Consider the following 27,065-nt stretch of genomic DNA (forward strand, 5'->3'; position numbering starts at 1 on the left):
AATCAATTTTATATTTGACTATGTGACATGTCACATAGATCTCAGGTAAGGCTCATATAGTTAATTTTGCATTGATTAATTTAATAAGTGACTATGTGGCATACAACATAGATCAGAGGTAAAGGCTCATATAGTTAATTGTATAATGATAAATTTAATAATTGACTATGTGGCCTGCAACATAAATCAGAGGTGAAGGCTTGTATAGTTAATTTTACATTAATCAATTTTATAATTGACTACGTGATATTTCACATAGATAACTAGTTAAGGCTCATATAGTTAATTTTACATTAATCAATTTAATAATTGAATTTAAGAATTGACTATGTGATATATCACATAGATTACACATTAAGACTCATATACTTAATTTCACATTGATCAGTTTAAAATTGGCCATGTGCCATGTCTCACACAACACACACACATATTGTATATATATATATATATATATATATATATATATATATATATATATATATATATATATATATATATATATTATTTTTAGTATTTGTAGATAGCTATATTATTGAAAAAATTAAGAATAAAATTTTTGTATATACTAGCAAACATAGAAAACAAATTTATAGTAAGCAAAATATTTTAAGAAGAACGACAAAGTTTTATGGCATGGAGGGGAATGTATGTTCAAGAGTATAATTTGAGAGATTCTTCAGTTAATAGTTAACACAATTAAAAGAGCCACCTTATAGTCTCAAAAAAAAAAAAATGGTGTCATAATAATGTTTCCATATTTACGATGAACCTCTATTATTTAGACTTAAAAATGCATTTACTTCTCCTAAAACCAAACACATTTCTTTCAGTTTTGGAAGAAAAGAAAATCTTCTAGCCATGTAAACACACCTCTTCTTCTCCCATACTAATTCTCTCTTCTGTCATGTAAAATCATTTCTCCATCAATTATTTTCGTGGATTCTTTTTGTCAATATAAGTTCGCAAAGTACTTTGTTAGCCATAAATCAAAAACGCATTAGGGCCACCTAAATCTATTCATCTCTTTGTTGCAGATTCTACAATAGGATGACAGTGAAATGGCTTACAAGACTGCATATTTATTTATGAAGATCACAAATTGGTATGAACACAATTTTTTTTACCCATTTATTTGTTCTTTTCCTCCCAAACCCATTCATCTTTTTTATTTTCTTTTGAATTCATGTTTGAGCTGTGAGGAAGAGGTTGTATGTTTACATCATTGAGAAGCAAATATATTGAAGGTGTGAGTATGTGCCAAGAAATAATGCCAAAGAAGTGATGAAGAAAGGAATGATTGAGAATGGGTGGATCAAGTTTGTTGCAGTCCACAACTTGAAGAAAACTAATAAGGTGGAGTCATCATGACTGCAAATGAACTAAAATATGTTCTCTTTTATGCCATAATCAGAAGGCAAAATTAGAGATATGTTGTTTTTTTTTATTTGCCATAAGAAAAATATATATGTGTGTGTGTGTGTGCGCGTGTGTATGCGTGTGTGTGTGTTTTATTTAAAGAACTAAACTTTTAAAACCTTTTTTGCTTCTACATATTTTTAAAAGGTAGATGGAAGATGTTTCATGTCACTTAGTTCTTGTGGTTTTAGATTCAAGTTTTGTATATTCTACAGTTGTTTATATTAATATTATTATATTACTATTTGTTATATTAATCTTATTTTATTACAATTTCTTATATTAATCAACTTAAGTTATACTTTTTTAGTCAAGTATAATATATAATCTCAAGTACTATAATAAAGTAAGGATTAAATAGGATTACAAATTTATAACATAGCAACATCCCATGCATGTTAATTCTCATTTAGCAATGCTGAGAGAAAGAGAGAAGGACTGTTGAACCTAACTCTAGGATGATTGACTTAGCCCCCCATCTTTCTTGCTAACTGGATTGCTTTCAGCACTGCCCAAGCTTCTCCAAACAAAGACAAAGAACAAAAAATTTACTTGGCTGACCTATTAATAAGACTCCAAAAATGATTTCTATTCACAACTGCAATTTTTTTTATCTCTTTTTTTTTTAGCTTATATTGATGTAGATTAGTTGAGAAAGTAATAATATATTTGACAATATTAATACTATAAAAACTACAAACAAGATCTACTACAACCAATAAGTTTCTTACTAAGTTATAATATAATCTATTTTCGAACTTATGCCACTGCGTAAATCTTAACAATTAAACAAATCTTATTCCAATCTATAGTGGAATTCTTAACTCAACATCATTGTAATTCTCTTTTGTTTTTTATTTTTTAAGATTGTCATGTCATCTTTTTTAAAAAAGCAACACTATCTTTTCTTATAATTTCATTTATTGACATTGTAATTCAATTATTAAACAATTAATAGACAAAAAAATGTAGACAAAAAATATTAATTTCCATTAATATTGAATCTTTCTTTGATGAACACAAACTAATATATATCCCAATAAATAGAGCAACTATCAATTGATTGACATTTGAATTATTAGATACATTCCCTTCCTCTATAATTTTTATATTTGGTGTTGATGCAGTGATATTAGATAATAAAGTTTCTCCATCTGAAGATGAACTTACATTTCTCTTTGACTCAAAATAACAATTATAAGCTTCAATAGACTCTGCCTCTGTATCATAAGATTTGTATAAACTCTTGCTAACTCCAATAACGTTAAGTGCAAATTCATGCCATGAAGTGTATATTATAGGATTAGCACTTTCAAAAATAACATAATACTTTGTATTCTCTTTCCTTTACCCACAGTAAGTTGAAAAATGAAAAATAATAGAAAAAAGTAGATTCAAAGAAATGAAATTATCTTGTTTGAAGATGAAAGCAACTACAGAGATGGCTCTAACGGAAAATGGAGGAAGTGGAAAAAAAAAAAGATGAAGATGAAGATAAAGGGGCATATCTCATGTAAATGTTGGGCAAGAAGAAGAAGATGAAGATTTTCTTGTTGGAGAGAGAGAGGGAAGGAGGGCTTACAGAAGAGGCGGTGTACAAAAGGAATGAAGATGAAGATGAAGATGTTCTTGAATAAAAATTGAAGAAAAATGAGAGAATGGGGATATAGAAGAAGGAAGCATGCAGGAGAAGGAGGAGATGAAATGAAAAAAAAAAATGTAGAGGTAAAAAAAAATTAAAGTGGTAGACATACATTAATTGGCATGTGCCTAAAAAGTAGTAACTTGACCTTGAGACTTGTAATGCTTAATAGATGAGAGAGAATTTATAATTTGAATTTCAAATTCTGCATATTATTTTAGGAAAATCTCTACGAGGATAATAGTGTAAAAACATAAATTTTTAATGAATGAAATTACACAAATGACCCCAATGATCCACATTAAATGTGAATACACTTGATCCCTCAAGCTTTTTTCTTAAAAAAAATATATCTATATATTTACTTTACAATAAGGTTGTATATGTTGGGACAAGATTTAAACTTTTCCAAGGCAAATATCCGAATCAGCAATAGTTTAATCCGCCCACATAATATTGTTATGACACCATTCTTTTTGGTATAAATAACAAAGAAATCTATAGGCCAGCCAATAATTAGCTCATACAGAATAGAAGAAATTTGGGATATAATTCTTTTGATTCATGGCAAAGGGTGGTTGCTCTGGTTATTTTCTGCTGTTAATAATTCTATGCATGGTAGCCACTAACTTGGGTGCCGTGGAGGACGTGCAAGCAACTATTTTTATATTTGGTGATTCCACAGTTGACGTTGGGACTAACAATATTCTAAATGGATCTGCTGCCTTGGCCAATTTCCTTTACAATGGGATTGATTTTCCTCACTCAATACCAACTGGGAGCTTCAGCAATGGCTTCAACATTGCTGATCAGCTTGGTATGATTCCATTATATCCTTTTTTATCATTTTAATCAGAATGTAATCACAACTTTAATTTCTGGATTAAACGGTATGGAGATACCATTATATAATTTTATTAATGGACTTAATATCGACATTGTTATATATTGGAGCTCTATTTTATATATATATATTAGTTACATAATGTTAAGAATTAATTTAAAATTAAAATAAACATCTTTTAGTTATGGGAACACAACATCATAAATCATAATTATGTCATAACGAATTAACCACTTGAAATAAATTGTATAATTTCACACACTCTCCGTCTGTCTAATACAAGAATTTATTGATGATTTTTTAGTCCTTGTGCGGTGCTATTTGGATATGAGAAAAGCCCACAACCTTATCTATACCTTGTCAAGAATATGTCAGTTTTAAGAAAGGAAATCCTGAGGGGGTTAACTTTGCATCTGCCTGTTCAGGAATTCTTGACAACACTGGATTCAAATTGTGGGTGTGTTGACCCCGTGTAACTCAAAATGTGCATTGATTTTGATGATAACAAAACTCAAACAGAATCTATCTAACCCAACTTTAAAGTGATGTATAGATTCTTTTTCTTATGTATAAAGAACCTTTGAAGTTGCACCTAAGGAGAAAGAATACTCAAAAGCATCTCAAGATAAATCCAAGATGAGAAAAGAATAAGATTATGAAAGCCAAGACTCAAAGTAAAGGTATGAAAGTCATAGAGTTAGAAATTGAGTCTTAGGACTTATGTGAAAAGAATAGATGAAAGTTTAGTCGAATGGAGCTCAAAAATGAAATTTTATTTTCTAATTATTTTATAAATTTTTTTTCTCTCATCATGACCTTGGATACTGCTATTGTAACTTATTTTTTCTTAAGGTCTAAATCATTTTTTTAAAATATTACAAGTTGAGACATGCAGCTGTTGACTTAGTTTGCTAACTGCTTTACTAAAATATTAGTTTGCTAATGTGTTTGCTAAAACATTAGTTTACTAACTAGTTCACTGCTGTTGCCAAAATTTCATTAGTTTGCTAAATGATCAGAGCTGCTCAACTTCGCACAGAAAGACAAAATAACGGCCATTTTGTCTTGAGCAGTGTGTATAACGTTCCAAAAAGGTTTCAAACGGTCTAAAATGATTTGGGACTATAAATACAACTTCTTTACTTTATTTTATTTTGGATGAAAGCTTACATTTGAACTCCAACTTTGATTTTTCATTTATTGCTTTCATTCAAGAGCTTTAAAGTTTTTGAGCTACCATTGGCAAATCAACTCATCTCTTCTTTATAGTTTGATTTGTATTGAGTAAGAGTGAGTGTTAAAACATTAAGTTGCATTTAAGAGAGGTTGTACAAGCATCTATTGAAGCTTGAGAGTGAGTAAGTGCTTGAGATAGTACTTGTCAAGGGTTCAAGCTACCTTGGTAATAGCTTGGTGCTGAAAAGTTGTAAAGGGCTTTTGGTTTCTTGCCTTTAAAAGAGCAAATAGTGGAGAGAAGACTCAAAGAGGATTCTTTGAGAGAGTGGATGTAGGCTAGTTAAGCCGAACCACTATAAAAATCATTGTGTTTGATCTCTCTAACCTTAATCTCTTTACTTTTGTGCAATTTAATTTTTATACATGACCTTGAATGTTGATTGAATATATTGAGTTGGTATATTTGAGGATTTATGAGTATGATGAGAAATTAGTTGAATATTTTGTAATGCATGTTATGATAGCTATAAATAGTGATTAAACCTTGAATTGCAACTTAGGGACACTTTATTGAAATACATATCACTGTCATTATATATTAAAAAGCACCTAGTTGAACAAAGCCACAATTTTTCATTAGGCTACAAGCAAGGGCCGAAAATTTGTTAAAATCCAATTCACCTATATTGGGACAACAGGGTGAGTTTTTATTTATTGGATAATTAAGACACAAGGTCCACTAGATTGCTGATCTTGATTCTTGTTGGAATAAAATGCATAATTTAGGGTAGAGTTGTACCGTTGAGAAAGCAGATTCAACAACTTGCATTAGTCCGTGGAAACATCTCAGAGTTGAAGGGTCCAGAGGAAGCAGCTAAGATTATTTCCAATTCATTAGACATCTTCAGCGTAGGATCAAACGACATCCTTGATCCTGTACGTTTAGGAACCAACTTAACCATGGAATTGTTGGCTGTTATACGCTTAACGTGCCACCAACATCGAAAGGTATATATATATATATACACACACACACACACATTCGCCCATTGGCCTAGCTAGTACTCTGAAGTTGACTGAATTATACCCTTGAAGTTTTATTTTTTTTTTAACTTATTACGCCCTCGATTTTTTTATTCATCCTGAAATCGTGGATATTACTGACAGATTGTGTTTTCCATGCATGCATTAAATTGGCAGAATTTGTACAATATGGGAGGTCGGAAATTTGCCATAATACCTGCTGCACCAATCGGCTGCTGTCCATTCTCGCGTGCTATAAACAAAAATGGAGGTGGTGATGGTGGTTGTTAGAGAGAACCGAATGAATTTGCGCGAGCTTTCTACACAGCTGTTGACACTCTCTTACAAAACATGAGCTTGGAATTTCCAGAGATGAAGTATTCACTAGGCAATGTCTACAAGATGACCAAATATATCTTCAAGAATTATCGTTCCTTCTGTACGTATTCAGTTCATTTCCACCTTCAAAATATATCTCCAAAACTAGATTAACGCATATGATTGCGTGATTAATTATATTAGTGGATACTAAATATGTCAATTATTTTTGTCATAACGTGTTGAAATGAACAAATCAATTGGAATATTACCTAGTAATTAATTAAATAAGCATTTTTGTCATTTATTATGCAATAAACAAGCCATGAAAATGATATATAAACTGAATTGTGATTTCTTCAATATCCGTAGGCTTCAATGAAACGAAGAAAGCTTGCTGTGGATCCGGAGATTACAATGGAGTAGGGTATTGTAATAAAGCACAAAACCCTAACCTTTGTGAGAATCGTGACAAGTGCCTGTTTTGGGACTTATATCATCCATCTCAGGCTGCTACTCTTTTATCAGCCTCAACCCTTTATAATAGAGAATCATACTACATGAAACCTATGAACTTCAGTCTCCTGGCACAGCTTCAACTCTAACATGGGATCATTTGCGTTTCTTTCTTTGTCGTATTTGGATTCCATAATATAGCCTTATCTATGTAATGTATCAATCAAATAATGATGCTTTCGAAATCTTATCACTGTTATCTTTGGAATAAAAAATAATATACAATAAGGTTTTTTTTTTTTCCGAAGATATAATAAGGTTATTCGATGAAAAAAATATATATATTAATATATTTTTTTTTTCTTTGCAGTTGGGGGTATCTTTCTTTAGTTCTATTTGCAGTTCAGTTAATTTTGTTATAATGGTGTCAATCGATACTGTAACACTCCAAAATTTTAAATTTTATGAGCATTTTTGGTATTTTAATTTTATTTAAATTATAGGAATTTTTTTTGAGATTTTTCGGATTTTAAAAATCGGGTTTGATTTTCCGAAAATATAAACTTTGATGATTTTTAAAAATTAATTTAAAGACCACGTTGCAAAACTAAAAATATATTTGGAGTCTACGTATTTTTCTGAGTTTTCGGGAATTTTTTTTGGAATTTTTGGACCTCGTTTTCGGTCCCGAGGCAGAGTAAAAATTCAAAATTTTGTATTCTGAATCGAACCAGCCGAATCGAACCGGACCGGATCTGACCTGTCGAATCGGACCGGTCTTCTTCTCTTTTTCTTCTCCCTCCCGCACGCGTCGACCTTCTCCTCTTCTCTCTCTCTTTTCTCTCTCCTCCCTCCTCCCCTTGCCACGCCGCCGCCTCCCCTGCGTCCCCACCTCGGCCCTTCCCCACGGCCGGCCGTCGCCTGGAACGCCGGAAAACGGCCTCAGAACGGACGCGCAGCGCGCGCGCGATTGTTGGACTTCCCGGCCAAAATCCGGCCGATCCGGCCACCAATTGGACCGGGTCTTGTGTCTAAAATCATCTACTCGGCGAGAGCTTTCCATAGACACCAAGAACGCCGAAATCCATCGAGCGGTTTGTCCAATTTTTGCTCGGGAAATTTTTAGCCCATTTTAACTTTTGGGCTAGATTTCTCGAAAACCGTGAATCCCACGAAAAAACCGAGGGTACCAGCACGCTCCACTCGTCGAGAGCTTCGCGGCGACATAAATTTCAAATTTTTCCGACACCGTTTTTCGATGGGTCCCACGGAACTTCGCAGTGTTTTTCCGAGTATTTAATGAGCTTAGAAAATTCTGAAAAATTTATGTACTAACCCCCGTGTTATGGGCTTCGTGTAGGTATCCTCAATTCGCGGAAATTCGACAGTTGACCAGGTCTGTGAAATTCCGGCCAGACAGACCCGTTACCGGAAAAGTCTCCGAATTGGACCGAGGTTTTGGCTAGCCCCCCATTGTCAGATGTCCCGAGCGCGTTCCCAAAGTCGGAATCAGCAAAGGTAAACCCGAACCTTGCTTTTTCATAATTTTCTAGTGCTTAAATAGGATTAAAAATCCATAAAATATTTGTGGTAGTATTAGAAAATTATGATTCTTTTTGCAATAGCTTAGTAATATTACTAAGAACAGCGGGGCAAAGTTTTAGAATTTTTAGAGTTTATTTGGGCAATTTTTGCAAAAATGGTCAATTATAAGGACTAAATTGAAATATTACATACTGTGATGGATGATTGATTTGATGGGCCCAGGAGGGGCTGTGTGATATGATTGAGATGTGGATATATGGATTGTAAATATAGAAGTATGTTTTGAGCCATTTTGCAGGTTGGGTAGGTCCTAGGTATAGGGGAAACTCTGCCGGATTTTCGGCACGACTTAGGACGCAATTGGTCTTTTCTTGAATTGTATTGAGTCAATTGTATTAAATAATTGTAATATAATTGTCAAGTGAGCCGGGACAGCCTTCTTCCTCCACCCAGCCGCCACAGTGATTGTCGTCAAGTCTGTGAGTAAAATATTAATTTTAATTGTAATTTTGATATTATTATATGTTCAGCATGCCCATGCATCACTTATATGCATATATTTATGTAGTTAAACTCTAGGCACGATTTATGATGCATTGATAACTATTAAAGTGCCATGATGTTGTTGTGGTAATTTGGAGCAGTGTGCGTGCGTTGGCGTGCGTGTGATGTGGTGTGGACTATGGATGGGACGGGTAGTCACGGCTTGAGTTCTTCGCTGGGACCCTCGATTTGGTTTATTAAGTGAAAGTCCGGCTTGAGTTCTTCGCTGGCACCAGGTTGGATTTAAGAGAGCTGTATAGGGGATCAGCTCCCATATGTTATGATTGATGCTACAGGATGCGTGAGTGCTGCAAATTACCTTTTTGATGTTATGATGTGAAAATGATGTTGATGTTGCATTTCACTCTACAGGGTGCATTAGTTTTAGATAGTTATAGAGATTATGGTTAAAATTGATATTTTACTCTCTGAGTCGAACGCTCACTCCTGTTCAATATTTTTTTTCAGGCTACAGGAGGATTTTATTTTGGTTAACCTGTTTTTCTCCTTCGCAGGTTGTTTATCAATATTTGTGTAATTTTATTTACTCCTAGAAATTCCGCATGTGTTAGAAATGTTTATTTGATTTGGGTCTGTAAACTAAATTATTATTTTAGACCTGTAAACTTATATTCTATGCATGTTGATGGATTGGATGAGGGAGCTGAGCTCCCATTTATTTTTATGCTGATCAGTATGTGGAGGGTGAGCTGAGCTCCCCAATTGAGTATTTATTATGTTTACAGGTCGGGTGAGTCGAAAACTCCCCGTTGGAAAGTCTATTTTATGGCCGGACTCTGTCCGTTTGTTTTCTTGATATTGGGCCCAAATGGGCCTTAGAGTTGAGTTAATGAACAGTTAGGCTTACTACGGGCCTCGGGGGCTTTAGGCTGGTCCAGGTCCTAGTGCCGGTCCGGCCCATAGGTTGGGTCGTGACAGATACAGTCAATGCTGTTTGAAAAAAAAAAATCTTTGTTTATATATCCGGAAAATGGAAAATCTTGGGAAGCTATGAACAGCTCGTATCATTGGCATTATCCATCTATCCAATATATGTATTTGCCTTTACCACTAAGTTGTACATAAGGCACCGAATGAATCACTTGCCTCTTAAATAAAAGACACAATGGATTGATATAAATATAGAAGTACCACAAATTTTTTCTTTGTGGTTTGGGTTTCTTATGGTATCCTCATAAGTACCATAAGAATTTAATTTTGCCACTTTAACATAAAAAATATATATTTAAATGTATTTTCTACATTACTTTTATATATATATAATATAATAAATATTATATTTATAATATTCAATTTTAATATATATATATATATTAAAAAAATATAAATATAATATCTTATAAACTATATTTATTTTATATAACAAAATATAAAATATATTTATTATTTAAATATAAATTTTAAATGAAAAAAATATTTTATAAATAAAAAAAATTAAAATTAATTATTATTTTATATATATTCAAAATAAAATTAAGAACATTTGATATTTTTATTATAATTAATGATAATTTAAATAAAAATTGAATGAATGGATTAATTTGTATACAAAATAATAAATAAGAGATTAATTTTTTTTATTTTAAAAATACATAAATTGTTAATGGTAAGTTTTATCAAATTTTAAATATTATATTCTAAAAATTACTCATTAATTTCGACAAGATGATAAGTTGAATTTTCTTCTTTACCCTTGGTAAATCAAGAAAAAAAATCAATTTAAAAAAAAATCAGTTGAAAAAAGAAGGAGACTTTTCAAGTCAAATCAGAACGAGTGGCCCAGTAAAAGCCCAACGCAACCAGGGTCGTCATTGATCTTGGTGGACAAGTCAAAACAGGACGAAGGCTTTTCAAGAGATAAGTGCTTCGTTCATCTAAGCTCCCTGCGAGTCTTTAAGCTCTTCACCAATCTGCGAGAGAGAGATGAGTGATAGGAATACCCTTTACCAGTGGGCCAATCTTCCAAAGGAATTACTGCAAAAAATTGGAAAACACCTTGATTGTCGCATCGACGTGTACCGATTTCGGGCTGTGTGCACTTCATGGCGATCCTCTGTTTCTCCCTCCTACAGGCAATCAACTCGCATCCCTCTCAAGCTTCCTCCCCCAATCTTTGCAGACGCTTTCTTATCTCCTGTCACAATCTGCCGTCTCGAACAGGTGGAGGACAATTTCAGCTCTTCGAGCTCTAATTCTATGGCCTGGTTGACTAAGGTGGAGGAGTCAACGGTAGGCGATATGCAGCTTTTGATGCCACTCTCAAACCGCCAAATTAAAGCTTTATTCTGGCCTGTTCCCAAAAAAACGTTGAACTTATTGAACTTTCGTTTGGTGGAATTGGCTAAAGCTTGTACTCTTAAACGTGCAAAAGGCCGTCCAGTTCTTGGGATTGATAAGATGGTTCCGTTTCCAAATACCAATCTGAGTAATGATGTTAGTAGCAGTGATTTTGGGCTTTTTGCTATCTTTCATGAAGGAAAATTGGGTTATTGGAGAAATGGAGATGAGAATTGGAATCTATTAGATGATAGGAATTTTCATTACGATGACATTATAGTATACAAGGGACAATTGTATGTTATTGATAGATGTGGAACTGTTTCTTGGATTGATTCTTCATTGAATTTGATTCAATACTCACCTCCACTATACGGTTGTGGTAGCAAGAAGAATTTGGTGGAGTCCTGTGGGGATCTTTATGTTGTGGATAGGTACCTTGATGGAGAAAGGAGGACATGGCAAGGCAATGAAGATGAGCATATAAATCAATACTTGCTTTATCTTGTTAGAAACTACCGAAGAAGTAGAGCTAAGACAGTGGACGTCAAAGTTTATAAGCTTGATGAAGATTGGGGTACCTGGGTAGATGTGAAAACATTGGATGATCGAGTTTTTGTTGTGGGAAATGAGTGTTGTTTCTCTTTTTCTACTAAAGAATTTGATGGATGGGATGGGAATTTCATATATTTCAATGATCCAAGCGATGAAGATTGCAGAGGAGAGTTAAGTGGTTATGTTGGTCACGTGTTCAGATTAAGCGATAGAAGCATAGGGAAAGCAACACATTTCCTTGGCAATTCTCAGATATCGAAGCTACCCTCTTAATTTTGTTCAAATTTTCTTTGATAACAAATGTATGTGTGTTTATTTGGACTTAGACATGTATATATTTTCTATGACTTCTTATAGACGATCAAAAATTTTCTTTTTCTTTTTTCTTTTTAAAAAATTAAAGGTTATATTTGGTAGACATAACATAATATAATATAATATAATATAATATAATTAATTATGTAATGTAATATAATGTTATTGTCATTACATTTCTGTGTTTGGTTACAAAATAAAAATATAAATAATATATGTGATGATAATTTTTATTTTAATATTTAATTTATTTATAATATTAATAATAAGTGATAATGGTTATAATGATTGATAATCGAGTAATAGTTATGATCAAGTGATAGTGGTAGTAGCGATAGCGATGGTTAGATAGTAGTGGTGATGACAACGATGGCGATATAGTAATAGTGGTAGTAGCCAAGTGGTATAGATATAACAATGGTTGAATGGTGATAATAGTGGTCAAATGGTAGTGGTGGTGATAGCGATGGTAGTAATAGGATAATGATAAGGATGGTGATGGTGGTGGTAGTGATAGTAGTGACAGGGTAGAGATAATGGTAGTAGTAGCAGTGACAGGGGATAGTAGTGGTGGTAGTGGTAGTATTAACAATAAAAAAAAATTAAAACAAGTAATCATAATTATATTTACTTTTATATGTAACGATTATTACATTTTTTTAAGTATAATTGATTATATTATGTAATTATTATTTTATTACATTAATTTTTTTTATATTATCAAATAATATAATCAAATATGTAATTATAATTTTAATTACACCATACCAAATATGATCAAAGTTTATCAATAGGCAACAGAGGCCAAAAAAAATTACATGACCCTAAAACATAGAGGGCTTGGAAGTCAAAAAAAAATTATAGACCAAATCAAGAAGCTGAGACCACAAAAAAATATTTCTAATTTAACAACCAACCCAATCTCAAAGAAAATCAAGCTAAGCCCATGTACTATTAGCCCAAGCCAGCTTCAAAAATCCTTGCAAATTAGAGAGACATCCCACAGAGTTGTCTCTGTCGTTGTTGCAACACGAGAACATCACTAATGTCTTTATTACCTTCAAGGATAAACCAACTTATTGAAGCACTAAAGGATCCAAAAAACCAAAAGAAAATCCTCAATAGAAACTAAACCTTGTAGGCCATTAAAGTTGAAACATTAGGACCTTCGACAAAACGCAACACAAGAATCTCAAGCCAAGAGATAGTAGAAATGATAAATTCGACACAATAGCTAGTAGAAGGAGGTGGTAGTCCTCTTCGGCATCTCACTCGCGCCTTCTAAGCGGCCATTTGGTTTATTGGTTCCCACGAATCCCCATCTTCTAACGATCAAAACCTTTTGCCACACCCCATAATTTGAGACAGATGAACTATAAGTTCCTTGAACCCATTTCCAAACAGCCATGCCAAAACACTTGGACATAGAGTAAAAAATGCATACTCGAAATCAAATCTCCCATTAATGCTTATTGGTCTATATAAAAGAAGAAACCTAAAACTATTTACACGCATCCATTGAAGGGGAGAGAACTCACTCACCGAGTAGGAGAATAGGAGGCCTTCCTCTGCCCTGAGAGGCATAAAAGGCCAATGAGCAACAAAGGTGAGGGTCTGAAATCCTAAGGCAAAAGGAAAAAAACAAGGACTTTCAAGAGAAAAAAGCCAACACTACCCATTGTTTGGATACTTAATTATGCAAGGGAAGTGAAAAGAAAAAAAATGAGAGAAATAAAGAGAAAAAAAAAAAAGAAAGGAAATCTGATTTAGTTTGTATTATTTAAATAGGTTATTAGAATAGAAAAAATATAATTTTTCAATAAGAAATAACTATTACACCCTCTTTATTTTTATGTCTATTATATAGTAGAAAAAAAATATTTAAATATTTATTTTTTTTCATTTCTCACCGATTTAAGGAGAAATGTTTTATATTAAATATACAAAATTGACAAATTAAATTTCTTCCCCTTTCTCCTCTTTTCTTCCTTTACTTTCCTTCATTTTACACCAAAAATATTTCTTTCAGGTAAAAATTTTCAATGTTGAACAAGGCAATCCAACAACCCTAAACTGAATTAAGGAAATAAATACAACGCAATTTTTTAGCATAACGAGGCCAAAAAGTTCAATCTACCCTCCAATAATATGATGGTCTAAGTCGCTCTGTTTACTAAGCAGCTCTCTCTGAAGCCACTACAAACTAGCACACGCTCTCGGTAACTTTCTCTACCAAATTTCTTCAAGATGAGCGAATGGAGCGATCTTCCAAAGGAGCTCTTACAAACAATCGCCAAATGCCTTGATTCTCGTGTTGACGTTCTCCGACTTCGCTCTGTCTGCACTTCCTGGCGATCCTCTGTTTCATTTCCTTCCTTTGATGAAGAAATTCCTCCTCTTATCCTTAAACTTCCTCAACCCATCGGCATCGATGCCGTTCTCTTCCATGCCACCATATGCCGAATGGAATTTTCCCATCAGAATGCTAATTCTTCTTCTTCAGAATCGAATTCCAAGGGCTGGTTAACTAAAATTAGAGTGTCCAAGCTGGGTAAATTGAAGCTTGTTCATCCACTCTCAGATTACCCAATCATGTACTCTCCATTCACGTTGAACTTGCTGGACTTTCGGTTTTTCGAGTTAAGTAAAGCTTTCATGCTTAAATTCCCATTTGGGTTCCCCCTTTATGAGGTAAATAAAGTCGTTTTATTTCCAATTTCTGCTAGATGTAGTAAATATGAAATTTCCATTCTGGCCATTTATCACGAAGGAAAATTGGGTTATTGGAAATACGGAGATGAAAGTTGGACACTTTTAGATGATAAAAATTTTCAATATGATGATATTATTGAATATAAGGGCCAATTTTATGTTGTTGATAGATGGGGTACAGTTTCTTGGATTGATTCTTCCTTGAAGCTGATTCAGTATTCCCCTCCTTTGTTCGGTTGTGGTGGGCAGAAGAATTTGGTGGAGTCATGTGGAGATCTTTATGTAGTTGATAGATATCTGGATGGAGAAAGGAGAACATGGAATGATTATGAGAATCTTGATGTTAATTTCCCCGCTCGTAGAAGGACATACCGGATGTGTAATCCTAACGCTACTGATTTCAGAATCCATAAGCTGGATGAAGAGTGGGGTACATGGGTTGATGTGAAATCCTTGGGTGATAGAGCCTTTGTGTTGGGTGTGGATTGTTCTTTTTCCATTTCATCTGGTGATTTTTTTGGAGGGAAAGGGAACTGTATTTACTTCACAGATGATGATAATTTCAAGGGAAAAGGATTAAGTAGTGATAGCATTCGCGTGTTCCGATTAGAAAATCATATCATTGAGAAAGTAACAACATTGCCTGAGTACTCTCAGATTTTCTGGCCACCCAACTTTGGCTTAACAGGATCAAATTCTGCCCCGAAGTTTAATGTAAGTTCGTATCGTTGTGATGTTTCTATCTTATTTGAGTTTGGTCTTATTGATCCCTTATTTTTATGTTGGATTACTTTTCCTTTGCTATTGTCTTTTATCAACCATTTCTCTTTGCTATTGTTTTTCCAATCACATAAAAGAACATAATTTGTCGTTTCAAACTTAGTAAATCAAGGAAAAAAATAATATGCATTAAATGGATCCTAGACTTCAATGGAGATGATAGGCAGAGTGTTAATGCTCCAATAAATGATCAAGACTTCAATGAATGATCCAAAGTGATTGGTATTGAGAACTCAAGTTGGTGGATTGTTTTTCAAATGAAATTGTAGTTACTAATTAGAGAGGATTGCAATCTTGTAATCCTGCTATTGAAATCGTATTGCAATCATCCTTTTGCTTCTGGTGATTTTATAGAATTTATATTGTTTAGCATTGAGGATTGATAATTCCTAACTGTGTATGTTTAATTTGTTTGATAATTCCTAAGTATTTGCAATAATTATACTCATTTGTAATAATTTTTTGAAATGATTTTCTATAGGTGACCTGTTAAAGAGCTTGTCTGCTGTTATGAAGGCGTAGGCTGCTGGTCTAACGTGTTTATTGTTAACAATGAGTTTCAGCCCTCATCATCCACACCTTCCCTTGCATTCTCTCGCTTGTAATCAGTGTATGTACTTTAAGATTATATAAGCATGTGATCTATGATGTTGATGAACCATGAATTAAGGGATGTTTACATACTATCATTATCATCTATCTGAATCTGGGCAAGTTTACTGTTTACCTGTTTGTTTGTTTAAACAGTAAACACAATCAATTCTGTTGAAATAACTGCAAATGCAGCAACAGGTGTGCCTTTGAAAAAACAAATTTTATTCGACTGGCTTCACATTAGGCACGGAACAGGACTGGGAAATAAATAATAAAATAATAATAATAATAATATTAATAAAAAGACAACGGCTTTGTGAAGATTATGCTGCTGCATCTGTTTGAAATTTAGCTGAGAGGATCGTTCTAGCCCCCCAGCTAAGATAATTTGGCTGAAACAGACACATTCGAGTTAAATTTCGAAGATTAGCGAAGGATACAGTCCAAGGCTGCTAATTTAGTTGTCAATCTGCTGGAAAAAGAATAATTGAACAGAACAGTTTGAAGGCATGCCTTCAACATGACGCTTAATTTTATAACTGTTTTTCTTGATCACATCTAAATGTGTATACATAACTTGATGAGAACAAGAGAAATTTCAGATTGTTCTCAATCTAAAACTAGTTTAAGTTTTAGTCCATGGCAGTTTTTACCCCTCTACTCAAAACTAGCCAAGTTACAAAACGAACCAGGCCCTTAAAATCCTACCTACACTTCTCACTTCCAGTAACTTTCACAGTTTCAGTTAACAATAAATTGAAGACATTGAAATTTATCACATCTTACTGGAAATGTAAATGACATGATTCACTAAGGGAACCAGAGCAACAAGAATATTACAAGATAACTACTCAATGCGGAAATCTGATTAATCCTTCTGATAAATTAAAAGAAAAAAAATTCTGATTAATCTTTAGGATCTGCAGAATATCAATTGGCAAAAGCGCAGGAATTAGTATCAATATGTTGAAGGATATATTTATTTCTTAGAAATACCAATTAGTAAGACTTGGCTCATAAGTCTGTCATCTTTGCAATTGCCCACAACATCAGCAATGGCTTCTTTCCAGTGCCCTGCAGGTGCAACCCAAATTCTGCAATTGTTTTGACCTCGGCTTTCCTATATATTCTTCTGCACCTGTAAAAGATTTTGTTTCATGTAACACTTTATAGTTACCACTTGCACTTGCTCTTGCATCATTTGCATCATTACTAATATAAATATGGGAAAATCCCGCATTATGGTCAGGCATTGTTGCTCTTTTCGCAACTACTTCCAACTTAGCTCCAATGGCAGAACATGAAACTATCCAGATGTCAATATCAAGTGGTTTTTGGGAAAGTATAACTGCTTTAATACACAGCTTACAAGCTGAAGATAGTCATGATTTAAATTTTATTATACAATAGGTTACGAAGCATTCACATGGTCTAAAACTGCATTGGCGGACTGTTGGGCAAAAATCTTCTGCCTGAATTGCACATATGGGTACCCAACAAATGACAGAAAGTGAGCAGGCTTCGAGAAGGAAAGTACCTCATACCACACCTGATTATTCTCATCCATTTCAATTGAAAAACGCTCTTCCCCAGCCTGCTTTGCAGCAAAACAGCAACCAATATTAGAAACATTGAAGGCTTATGTTTCCTGAAGTGGACTTCACGTGCCAAAATTTCAATGTCTAAGTAATTAGACAGTGTGCAAAACTAATGCCGAGGACAAGACCACATAGATGAAAGCAGAACATTGCATTCATAATGCCTCAATTGAAAGAAATATTGAAACTGGTTGTTCCAAATGATACAACTACACCAAAGAATTGTCATTCAAACTGTTATAATTTGGCCCTAGAATAGCTCTTTTACTTTTAAGTTGAATTAATGCAACATACAACACCATTAGCCCCATTCTGAAATCAATAATATTTGTTTATCATATAAATATTAGTTTTCTTAGTAAATCACATTAGAAGAAAACAAGCCTAATGCTTAAACAAGAATGATTATAAAGAAGTGAACATATTTATGTCCAGAGTTCATTCCCTTGATCATGCATATTTATTTTTGGATCTTAAAATGCCAAGATGTGGACAACTTTATTGGTAAACATTCATAAATTCTTATACTTGTCTTAAGCTCTACCAAATCAATGCAGGTAAGTCACTGAGGTAGTCAATTACTTCATTAAAAAGTGTCCTAAAAATCCATCATGAATCTGAATGCTTAAACTTGAGCTAATTGAAGATTCATTGCAAAGAAAAATGGAAATCTGAATCACAAATAAGAGGAAAACTATTCACTTCTATCTAACAATTAAATGAAAAGTTGTAGATATGACAAAGAAGTTCATGCAAGGTCAAGGTCTAAGTGAACAGATAAAAGAGTGAAAGTGACAATTAATTAATTAAAGATAAAAGCTAGAAAGCAATATGTTTATCTAAACACCATGAAATCTTCATTTCACTACAGATAACAATAAGCGATATTACTAGATTCACATATATGTTTTCAAACTATTTCTAGGACTTCTAGGAGCCCACAAATCAAATTTTTGCAAATAGAATTGGGATACTGTCATTATGAATCAAGTTAAGGCTGCAATACAAAATGAAAAATAAAATTGCTGCAATTGAGCAAGATTTTGGTGCCACGAGGTTCGAAATATAGTGCACGCACCATGCTTTTAATGAAGTAAACGAAGCACATAAGAATCTTCAGTCATGTATTTATACAGGACAGGAAGTAATGAAGATTAGATCCACTTAACCTCAACAATGAACTGAATTTGCAACCCTGACAAGTCATCCAAATTCATATTCTAATCCCAAGCAAAAATGATATGACTGGCAAAGAAGCACTAACCAACAGGTGACCTTGAAGAGTACCACTGCCAAAAGAAAATGAAGCCATGGCTTTCTTAGACTTTTTACTTTCTTTAACATAAACCACCTGAAGAGGCATCATGACCCATGGCAGAAACTGCTTTAAACAAACACAGAATTTCACTCCAGTCTGAATGGGAGTCTTGGGATCAACAAATGCCCAAGTTAATCCAAAATGCCTGCATATCAATTCTATTATTATAGGCATTTTCCCATCATTAAGGGCTATGAGGAATGGGTAAAATAAGCATAAGTTCACGGACCTCCAAGTTTGAAGAGCTAACTTTCCCTTATCAAAAGTCTCAAGACCAGAACCAACTAACACACGGGCATGGTTTAGTAAGAAGCCATCTTCTGAGAACTGATGGTCTTCTTTAAGGGAAGATACAGGTTTAGCAGTAGCTCCCCTGTACTTTGGGTTATAGTTGAAGGCACCTAACCTAAATGACAAGGCCCAGCTATAAGCAAATATAGAAAAATCAAAACTGAAAATGGTTCGATTTCCCAGTATAACAGAAGAAAATTCAGAGTTAGATTCAATTCCATTTACTTGTTCAAGCAATCCTTCTGCTCTTGAGGAGAAGGCTTAGCCCAGGACAAGAAAACCATCTCTGCCAAAAAACTATCAATAACACAATTACAATCATCACGAGTGTTTCTTATCGAAATTTAGATGGGGAAAAAGAAAACATATATTTATCCCAATTGCTGAAATTAGAAAATGTTAATAGCAGAAACGGCATGGAAATTAGATGCTTACAAATGCTAGGAGTAAGAAAGATTTTATTTTACCTCGTAGACTTCAATTTCGATGCCAAGCTTTCGTTTCCCCAAGATAAATCACTTGCCTTTTTAGGAGAAGAGAGGAAAGCGGGAGACCTTGGAGGGTGAAAGCGGAATTTCGTTCCAGAGCCAACGACGTGGCGTTTCTCCTTAACCACTTTCTTTAAATCAAAGGTTTGGGCTCGGGTATAGTAGAAAAAATATAAGGTTTAGGCTCGGGCTAAAATCTTAGTCGGCTCGGGGCCGGGCCTCGTCACGTTAGGGATTCGGTCCAGAAATTCAGCGGAAGAACAAGTCCAACAAAATTTCATGAAAAATCTAATCAATGCCTTCGACGATTCTTTTATTGTAACAGAGTAATGGATGTAAATGGAAACATGATCTTCACTCTATTCTCACAGCATTAGCACTTTTAATCTCAATCTCAACTTTGTGATCTGATAATATCCACCATCATGCCTTTCATCTACTACCGTCGTGAATCCGATGTTATAATTCAGTCGTTTTTTGCGGAGATTCCCACAGGAAAAGCTCAAGCTGATGTTACTCCAAGCAGAACTGAAGAAGACAAAGGTGAGACTTCTTCTTTAGAAGCTTCCAAATCAAATTATGAAAAGCCTCCTGACTATCTGAAATCCTGTTTAGATTGTTGTTCTTTTTTTTTTTTTTTCCCAATGGGTATTATGTGGGCAAAGAAAAACTAGTTATGCTTTTGTTGGCTCAAGGTCTAATACCAGGAAAACCAGGGGAGATCATGGAGGATACAGCAAAAATTATAATTAATGAATTAATTGGCCTGCGGATGCTTCAAGTACATTATCCCTTTAAGAGTAGAATAGAAGTCTCTGAGTTCTATAGAAAATTATGCCTTCTTGAAGTTGAGGAGCAAGATTTTGATGTTGAAGTTAGGAATTCGCCTATTCATGCATTAATTGAGAATGATGAAAAAAAGCCATCTCCTAACTTAAAAAGCCTTCCAATTCGATCCTTGTTTTGCGATCGTGAGGGACTGTGATCATCATTTAGGAGCCTTTTCTCAGGTGTATTTACAAAATGTTTGTGCGTTGCAGGTTTTGTTGGTGTTGAATTTGACTGGAGAAGTGGAGTACTTACCTGATGAATTGGGAGATTTGGTTCATCTGAGGTATTTAGGCTTGAGTAGGTCACTAATAAAGAAGCTTCCAAGGACTATCGGTAATCTTCAAAACCTACAAACGTTGAATGCAGATAATTGTTCAAAGCTATTTGAACTACCTATAGAAGTTCTAAATATTAAACAGCTGAGGCACCTTTTATTGAGCCATAATTACCAGTATGATGGTGGAATTAGAGTACCAAGGGGGACTGGAACATTGGTAAATCTTCACACATGCTATTTGCAGCCATCATAAAACTGGAAAACCTCGTCTCTCTGCCACTAAATGCAGAAGAAGCCATCAGTGGCACACTTCTGCCTGAATTCGAAACATTTTCTCCTCCACCTCATCTTCAAAGCTTCGTTTACGTGGTGGCCTAGTTGAAATGCCCAATTGGCTTCCCTCCATTGAAAACCTAACCACTCTAGAACTATGTCATTCTCATCTCTTGGAGAATTCATCTTTAGTTCTTCAGTTTCTTCCCAAGTTAAAACATCTCAATCTATAGTACGCCTGCGAGGCAAATTTCATTGGTTAAAGAGTTTTGTTATGCAAGTGGATTTCCAAAGCTGGAAACTTTGAAGATTGCTTCAAGCCAACTAGTGAAGTGGACAGAGATTATAAACGTGGCCTTTCCAAATTTGAGGAGTCTTCAATTTTGGCATTGTCTTGAATTGAGATTTCTTCCAGAAGGTTTACAGAACATTTCTACCATTCAGGAGTTGTTTTTCGCTCACTTGCATGGAGACCTAGAAAGGAGATTGACTGATAAGGAAAATTACAAAATCAAGCATATTTCAAAATTTGCATGGAACCGGCCAACTTTCTGAGGAAGTCAAATGGAAGAAATCATCAAATGTATATATATATATTTCATGTTTGCGTTTCTTATGTTTTTAAAAATGCTTTTCTTCGCGTTTCGTTCTCATGCTACATAGTTACATGGAAGCAATCGTTGAACTTGGTTTTGAACTATGATCAACTTGAGAGAACATTCCTTTTAATAAAGTTATTTAACAATGCTAATTTTATCAACACTCTCATTCCCATCCACGTACAGAAATATACATCTCTCAGCTTCTTGTGCATTTGTTACGTATTGCTTCCTTATTTCATTATTATATTAGCATTTATTTTTACTTCGCTTGTTAAAAAGTGCTTTATCTCTCTATTAATTAGTCTATTGTCCCTGGCAACTCTTCCTTCTTCAATTATCCTTTGATAAAAAGAAAAAAAGAAAAAAAAAATCTCCTCCTTCATCGCCAACAAGGTTAATACTACCGTGTTAACAAATTTCTCAACTTTTTAACATTTCGCAAATCCTTTTAATTTTGTTTCTCTGTAATCTTCTATCAAGGAAAAAAATATGCCTTGGAAGCCTTGGTATTCAACTTGAAATCTAACAAAAAATAACAATTTATCTTATAACTAACCCAATATAAAACTAAGAAAATTACGTCAATATCTCTGTTTCTCTCTCTCATCCTGGTCTAAGCTCTAATATACATTAAATTAAGAGGCACCTCGCCATTCTTTCTCTCACTATAAGCCTACGGGCTACGGCCCAACAACAAAAATTCAATCATTGTTTTTTCCGATTTAATTTACGTTACGATATACACCTCATAGAGTACACAGCCACAGGAGAATCCATCGTGGGTGGACCGTACATCTAGAATGATAACTTTCCAATCCATAATCCATCATCGGACGGCACTCCAAATCCTCATCGTGATCATGAACAAATTCAGGAATTTCAACCTCATTCCTCTTTACAGGGTCCCACAGAGAGTCAATCCAATCCCACTGCCGCCCTCATTGGTAATAAGTAAACAAAAGGCTTAATACAGAAAAATATTAAAATGCGCCTCACCGGCCGCTGAAGAGAAGGCGGCCAAAGGTGGCCAGGAAGAGCCTGGCCTGTAAGCCTGGATGGACAAAGTCAACGGCCTGGATATTATCCTTGACGTTGATAGGTATCGTGTCGTAGACAGATCGTAAGGCTGAGATTCCAGGAAAATTCTCACTTCTTTGAACTCCGGTATGAACATACAACACAGAAAACGGCTTATTCCCTATGCAAGGATAGATCTTCTCCTCCAAGTAACTCCTAAGCACATCCACACCCGGAAACCGAGCTAATAATCAACCAAAAAAATATTAATAATCAAAATCAGAAACAAAATTATCAATTGCATGCAAAAAAACAATAACAATAAAAAAGAAGATAAAACAGAGAAGGATAGGTTAACAGGAAAGAATTTGGCTATAATGCAAAGGATCTTGCGGCCATGCTTGTCTCTTCCCTGGATCTTGAAGATCTTGAGTTTCTCGATGAGTTGTTCTCGGTCAAGCTGCGAAACGTGAGTGCACATCTTATTCGCTTTTGCTCAATTAGGCTACGTTTGGAGAAGACGGTTCCCGCAAGGATGCGAAACAGCAAAGTGCCACGAGAGAGGGAGAAGGGGCCGCCCGGGGGAGGGGCTGAGGGGGTGTGGGGTGGGGGGTTGGGGGGCCGCGGGGGCGTGGGTGTTTGTTGAGGAAAGAAGCAGCGAAGGCGAGGACAAGCTTATTTATGGGTTGGGTTGAGAAATATGAAGCTAGTGTCACTCTCAGAGAGGATATTCTAAAGCATCTTCCTTCTTTTGTGGGACCACGCTGATCCTTTTCAGTTTCAAGTTCTTTGGTTTCAGATGATCTCCACCGTCCGTTTTAAATTTGGGGTCAGTAGGCCAATTCTTTTGCTTGCATTTTTCAACGGCGGGACATGGCCCTTAAATATTAAGGCCCAGCCCTAAAGGACAGTCCTCATCTATATATATATATATATATATATATATATATATATATATATATATATATATATATACATGCATTGTTCAATTTCACCCGGGCTAAAATGAGTCTGTGGTTTAATGGAAATGAATCAAAATAGAATCAAATTTGTAATTTTTTTTCCCGTGCAATAAAACTTATTATAATAGCTAAAATTTTTATTGAAATAAAATTCTTTAGGTTATGCTAATTTTCAAGTTTAGGATGAAGTCTCATCTTTTTTTGTCTCTTTTAATTTGATATTTTCTATTCAAATAATTGATCTTTAATTGGGTGTATATGATAAATTTATCTATTTAGATTAGTGTGGACCTTTTAAATTAAGTTTTTTTTTTATTTTATAATATAATATAATAAAAAAATTAGATTTTTATATGAAAATTAAAAAAAATGAAATGTAACACCCCTAATTTTTAAATTTATTATTTTTGTGTAAATATTGATATTTTATTTTATTCGAATTTTAGGAAATTATTTGAAATTTTTCGGATTTTAGAAATCGGGTTCGATTTTTAGAAAATATAAACTTTGATGATTTTTAAAAATTAATTTAAAGACCACATGGCAAAACTAAAAATATATTTGGAGTCTATGAATTTTCTGAGTTTTCTAGAATTTTTTTGAAATTTTTGGACCTCGTTTTTGGTACCAAAGCAGAGTAAAAATTCAAATTTTTATATCCTGAATCGAACCGGTCGAATCAAATCGGATCGGATCGGACTGACCGAATCGGGCCGACTCCTTTTTCTTCTTCTTCTTCTCCTCTCCCGCGCGCGTTCTCCTTCCTCTCTCTCTTTCTCGTTTTCTCTCTCCTCCCACCTCCCCTCGCCGACCAGCCGCCTCCCACCCACCTGCCACGGCGCTCCCCAACCGCCTCACCACCACCGCCGAACGCCGATGCCGCCAGACGGCGACGCTACGCGCAACGCCCGACCCTTCGTCTTCCCTGCCGTTCCGGCCACCGATTGAGCCGAATCTTGTGTCTAAACCCATCTACTCATCGAGAGCTTTCCATAGACACCAAGAACACCGAAATCCATTGAGTGGTTTGTTCAATTTTTGCCCGGGAAGTTTTAGCCTATTTTGATTTTTGGGCTAGATTTCTCGCAAACTGTGAACCCCACAAGAAAACCGAGAGTACCAGAGCTCTCCACTCGTCGAGACCTTTGCGGAGATATAAATTTCAAATTTTTCCGACACTATTTTTTGATGGGTCCCACGGAACTTCGTAGTGTTTTTCCGAGCATTAAATGAGCTTAGAAAATTCCGTAAAATTTATGTACTAACCCTCGTGTTGTGGGCTTCGTGTAGGTATCTTCAATTAGCGGAAATTTGACAGTTGTCTGGGTCTGTGAATTTCCGGCCAGACAGACCGGCTACCGAAAAAGTATCCGAATTGGATCGAGGTTTTGGCTACCCCACCATTTTCAGACATCCTGAGCACGTCCCTAAAGTCGGAATCGGCATAGGTAAACCCGAACCTTACTTTTTCATAATTTTCTAGTACTCAAATGGGATTAAAAATCCATAAAATATTCGTGGTAGCTCAAAAAATTATGATTCTTTTTGCATTAGCATAGTAATATTGCTAAGGCCCGCGGGCAAAGTTTTAGAATTTTTAGAGTTTAATTGGGTGGTTTTTGCAAAAAGGGTCAATTATAAAGACTAAACTGTAAATTTACATATTGTAATTGAGGACTGTATGTATGGGTCCAGGAGGGGCTGTGTGATGTGATTGAGTTGTGGATATATGGGTTGTAAATATAGAAGTGCGTTTTGAGCCCTTTTGCAGGTTGGGTAGGTCCTAGGTATAGGGGAGACTCTGCCGGATTTTCAGCACGACTTAGGACGTATTTGGTCTTTTCTTAGCTTGTATTGAGTCAAATTTTTTAAATGATTGTAATAAAATTATCAGGTGAGCCGAGACAGCCTTCTTCCTCCTCCCAGCTGCCACAGTGACCGCTGTCAAGTCTGTGAGTAAAATATTAATTTTAACTGTAATTTCACTATTATTATATGTTCAAGCATGCCCATGCATCACTTATATGTATATACTTATGTAGTTAAACTCTAGGCACATTTTATGTTGCATTCACAACTGTTAAAGTGCCATGTATGTTGTTGTGGTAATTTGGAGCAGTGTGTGTGCGTTGGCGTGCGTGTGATGTGGTGTTGGCTATGGACAAGATGGGTAGACACGGCTTGAGATTTTCGCTGGGACCCGGCCCTTCGGGGGTAGTCACGGCTTGAGTTCTTCGCTGGGACCCCGATTTGGTTTATTAAGCGAAAGTCCGGCTTGAGTTCTTCGCTGGCACAGGTTGGATTTAAGAGAGTCAGATAGGGATCACCCCATATATTATGATTGATATTACTAGGTGTGTGAGTGCTCCAAATTACCTTTTTGCTGTTATGATGTGAAAATATTGCTGATGTTGCATTTCACTCTACAGGGTGCATTAGTTTTAGATAGTTATAGAGATTATGATTAAAATTGATATTTTACTCTCTGAGTCGAATGCTCATTCCTGTTCAATATTTTTCCAGGCCACAGGAGGATATTTTTGAGGTTAACCTGCTTTTCTCTCCGCAGGTCATTTATTAATTTTTGTGTAAACCTGTTAACTCTTAGAATTTTTGCATGTATTAGAAATATTTATTTGAATTGGGTATGTAATATAAATTATTATTTTGGACCTATAAACTTATTATTTTATGCATGTTGATGGACTGGATGAGAGAGCTGAGCTCCCATTTATTTTTATGTTATATGAGTATGTGGAGGGTGAGCTGAGCTCCCCAATTGATTATATACTGTGTTTACAGGTCGAGTGAGTCAAAAACTCCCCGTTGAAAGGTCCATATTATGGTCGGACTCTGTTTGGTTGATTTCTTGAAATTGGGCCCAATGGGCCTTTGAGTTAGGTTGAGGAATAGTTAAGCTTACTACGAGCCTCGGGGGCTTTAGGCTGGCCCAGGTCCTAGTGCCGGTCCGGCCCATAGGTTGGGTCGTGATAAATGTGGTATCAGAGCTTAGGCTCCAGATTCATAGGGAATAATTATCTAAAGTGTTGGGAAGAGTCTACTAGGAGTCATATGCGGAAAATAGGGTCTACATTCGTCTTGCATTGTCATCTTTGCTTCTAGTCTCTGCTTCATATATTGTGTGTAAATATGAGTCTATAGAGCTGTGTAATGTGCAGTTTTGAATT

At 35.0% G+C, this 27,065-nt stretch overlaps 4 protein-coding genes and 2 pseudogenes across 7 annotated transcripts; 4 read left to right on the forward strand and 2 right to left on the reverse strand.

The window, feature by feature from the left end:
• Positions 1-3,625: 3,625 nt before the first annotated feature.
• On the forward strand, positions 3,626-7,027 carry LOC110672552 (GDSL esterase/lipase At5g33370-like; annotated as a pseudogene).
• A 3,783-nt stretch (positions 7,028-10,810) lies between these two features.
• Positions 10,811-12,197, forward strand: LOC110672572 (putative F-box protein At1g65770). The gene has a single exon (XM_021835371.2). The coding sequence runs from the start codon at positions 10,911-10,913 to the stop codon at positions 12,090-12,092; it is 1,182 nt and encodes a 393-aa protein (XP_021691063.2). The 5' UTR covers positions 10,811-10,910; the 3' UTR covers positions 12,093-12,197.
• Positions 12,198-14,184: 1,987 nt separating this feature from the next.
• LOC110672541 (putative F-box protein At1g65770) lies at positions 14,185-16,352 on the forward strand. The gene is made up of 2 exons (XM_021835341.2): positions 14,185-15,560; positions 16,108-16,352. The coding sequence occupies exons 1-2, from the start codon at positions 14,382-14,384 to the stop codon at positions 16,117-16,119; spliced, it is 1,191 nt and encodes a 396-aa protein (XP_021691033.2). The 5' UTR covers positions 14,185-14,381; the 3' UTR covers positions 16,120-16,352.
• A 613-nt stretch (positions 16,353-16,965) lies between these two features.
• Positions 16,966-20,013, reverse strand: LOC110672573 (UPF0548 protein At2g17695). 4 transcript variants are annotated; one of them, XM_021835377.2, is made up of 6 exons: positions 19,895-20,013; positions 19,653-19,724; positions 19,366-19,542; positions 19,083-19,281; positions 17,758-17,814; positions 16,966-17,358 (listed from the first exon to the last, which is right to left on the reverse strand). In XM_021835377.2, exons 2-6 carry the CDS (start codon positions 19,709-19,711, stop codon positions 17,341-17,343), a joined length of 510 nt encoding a protein of 169 aa, XP_021691069.2. In that variant the 5' UTR covers positions 19,712-19,724; positions 19,895-20,013; the 3' UTR covers positions 16,966-17,340. The 4 variants fall into 4 exon arrangements, with proteins under 4 accessions (XP_021691069.2, XP_021691064.2, XP_021691068.2 ...); XM_021835372.2 differs by lacking the exon at positions 16,966-17,358 and having other exon boundaries at positions 17,460-17,814; positions 19,895-20,008; XM_021835376.2 differs by lacking the exon at positions 16,966-17,358 and having other exon boundaries at positions 17,460-17,814; positions 19,653-19,713; positions 19,895-20,002.
• A 57-nt stretch (positions 20,014-20,070) lies between these two features.
• On the forward strand, positions 20,071-21,949 carry LOC110672574 (disease resistance protein RPM1-like; annotated as a pseudogene).
• A 441-nt stretch (positions 21,950-22,390) lies between these two features.
• On the reverse strand, positions 22,391-23,493 carry LOC110672544 (uncharacterized). The gene is given in 3 exon segments (XM_058137863.1): positions 22,391-22,692; positions 22,695-23,161; positions 23,275-23,493. Coding segments are annotated over 3 exon segments (651 nt in total). The 5' UTR covers positions 23,397-23,493; the 3' UTR covers positions 22,391-22,630.
• Between the last annotated feature and the right edge of the window lie 3,572 nt (positions 23,494-27,065).

Source organism: Hevea brasiliensis, chromosome 16 (assembly GCF_030052815.1).
Source record: "Hevea brasiliensis isolate MT/VB/25A 57/8 chromosome 16, ASM3005281v1, whole genome shotgun sequence".
NCBI lineage: Eukaryota > Viridiplantae > Streptophyta > Magnoliopsida > Malpighiales > Euphorbiaceae > Hevea > Hevea brasiliensis.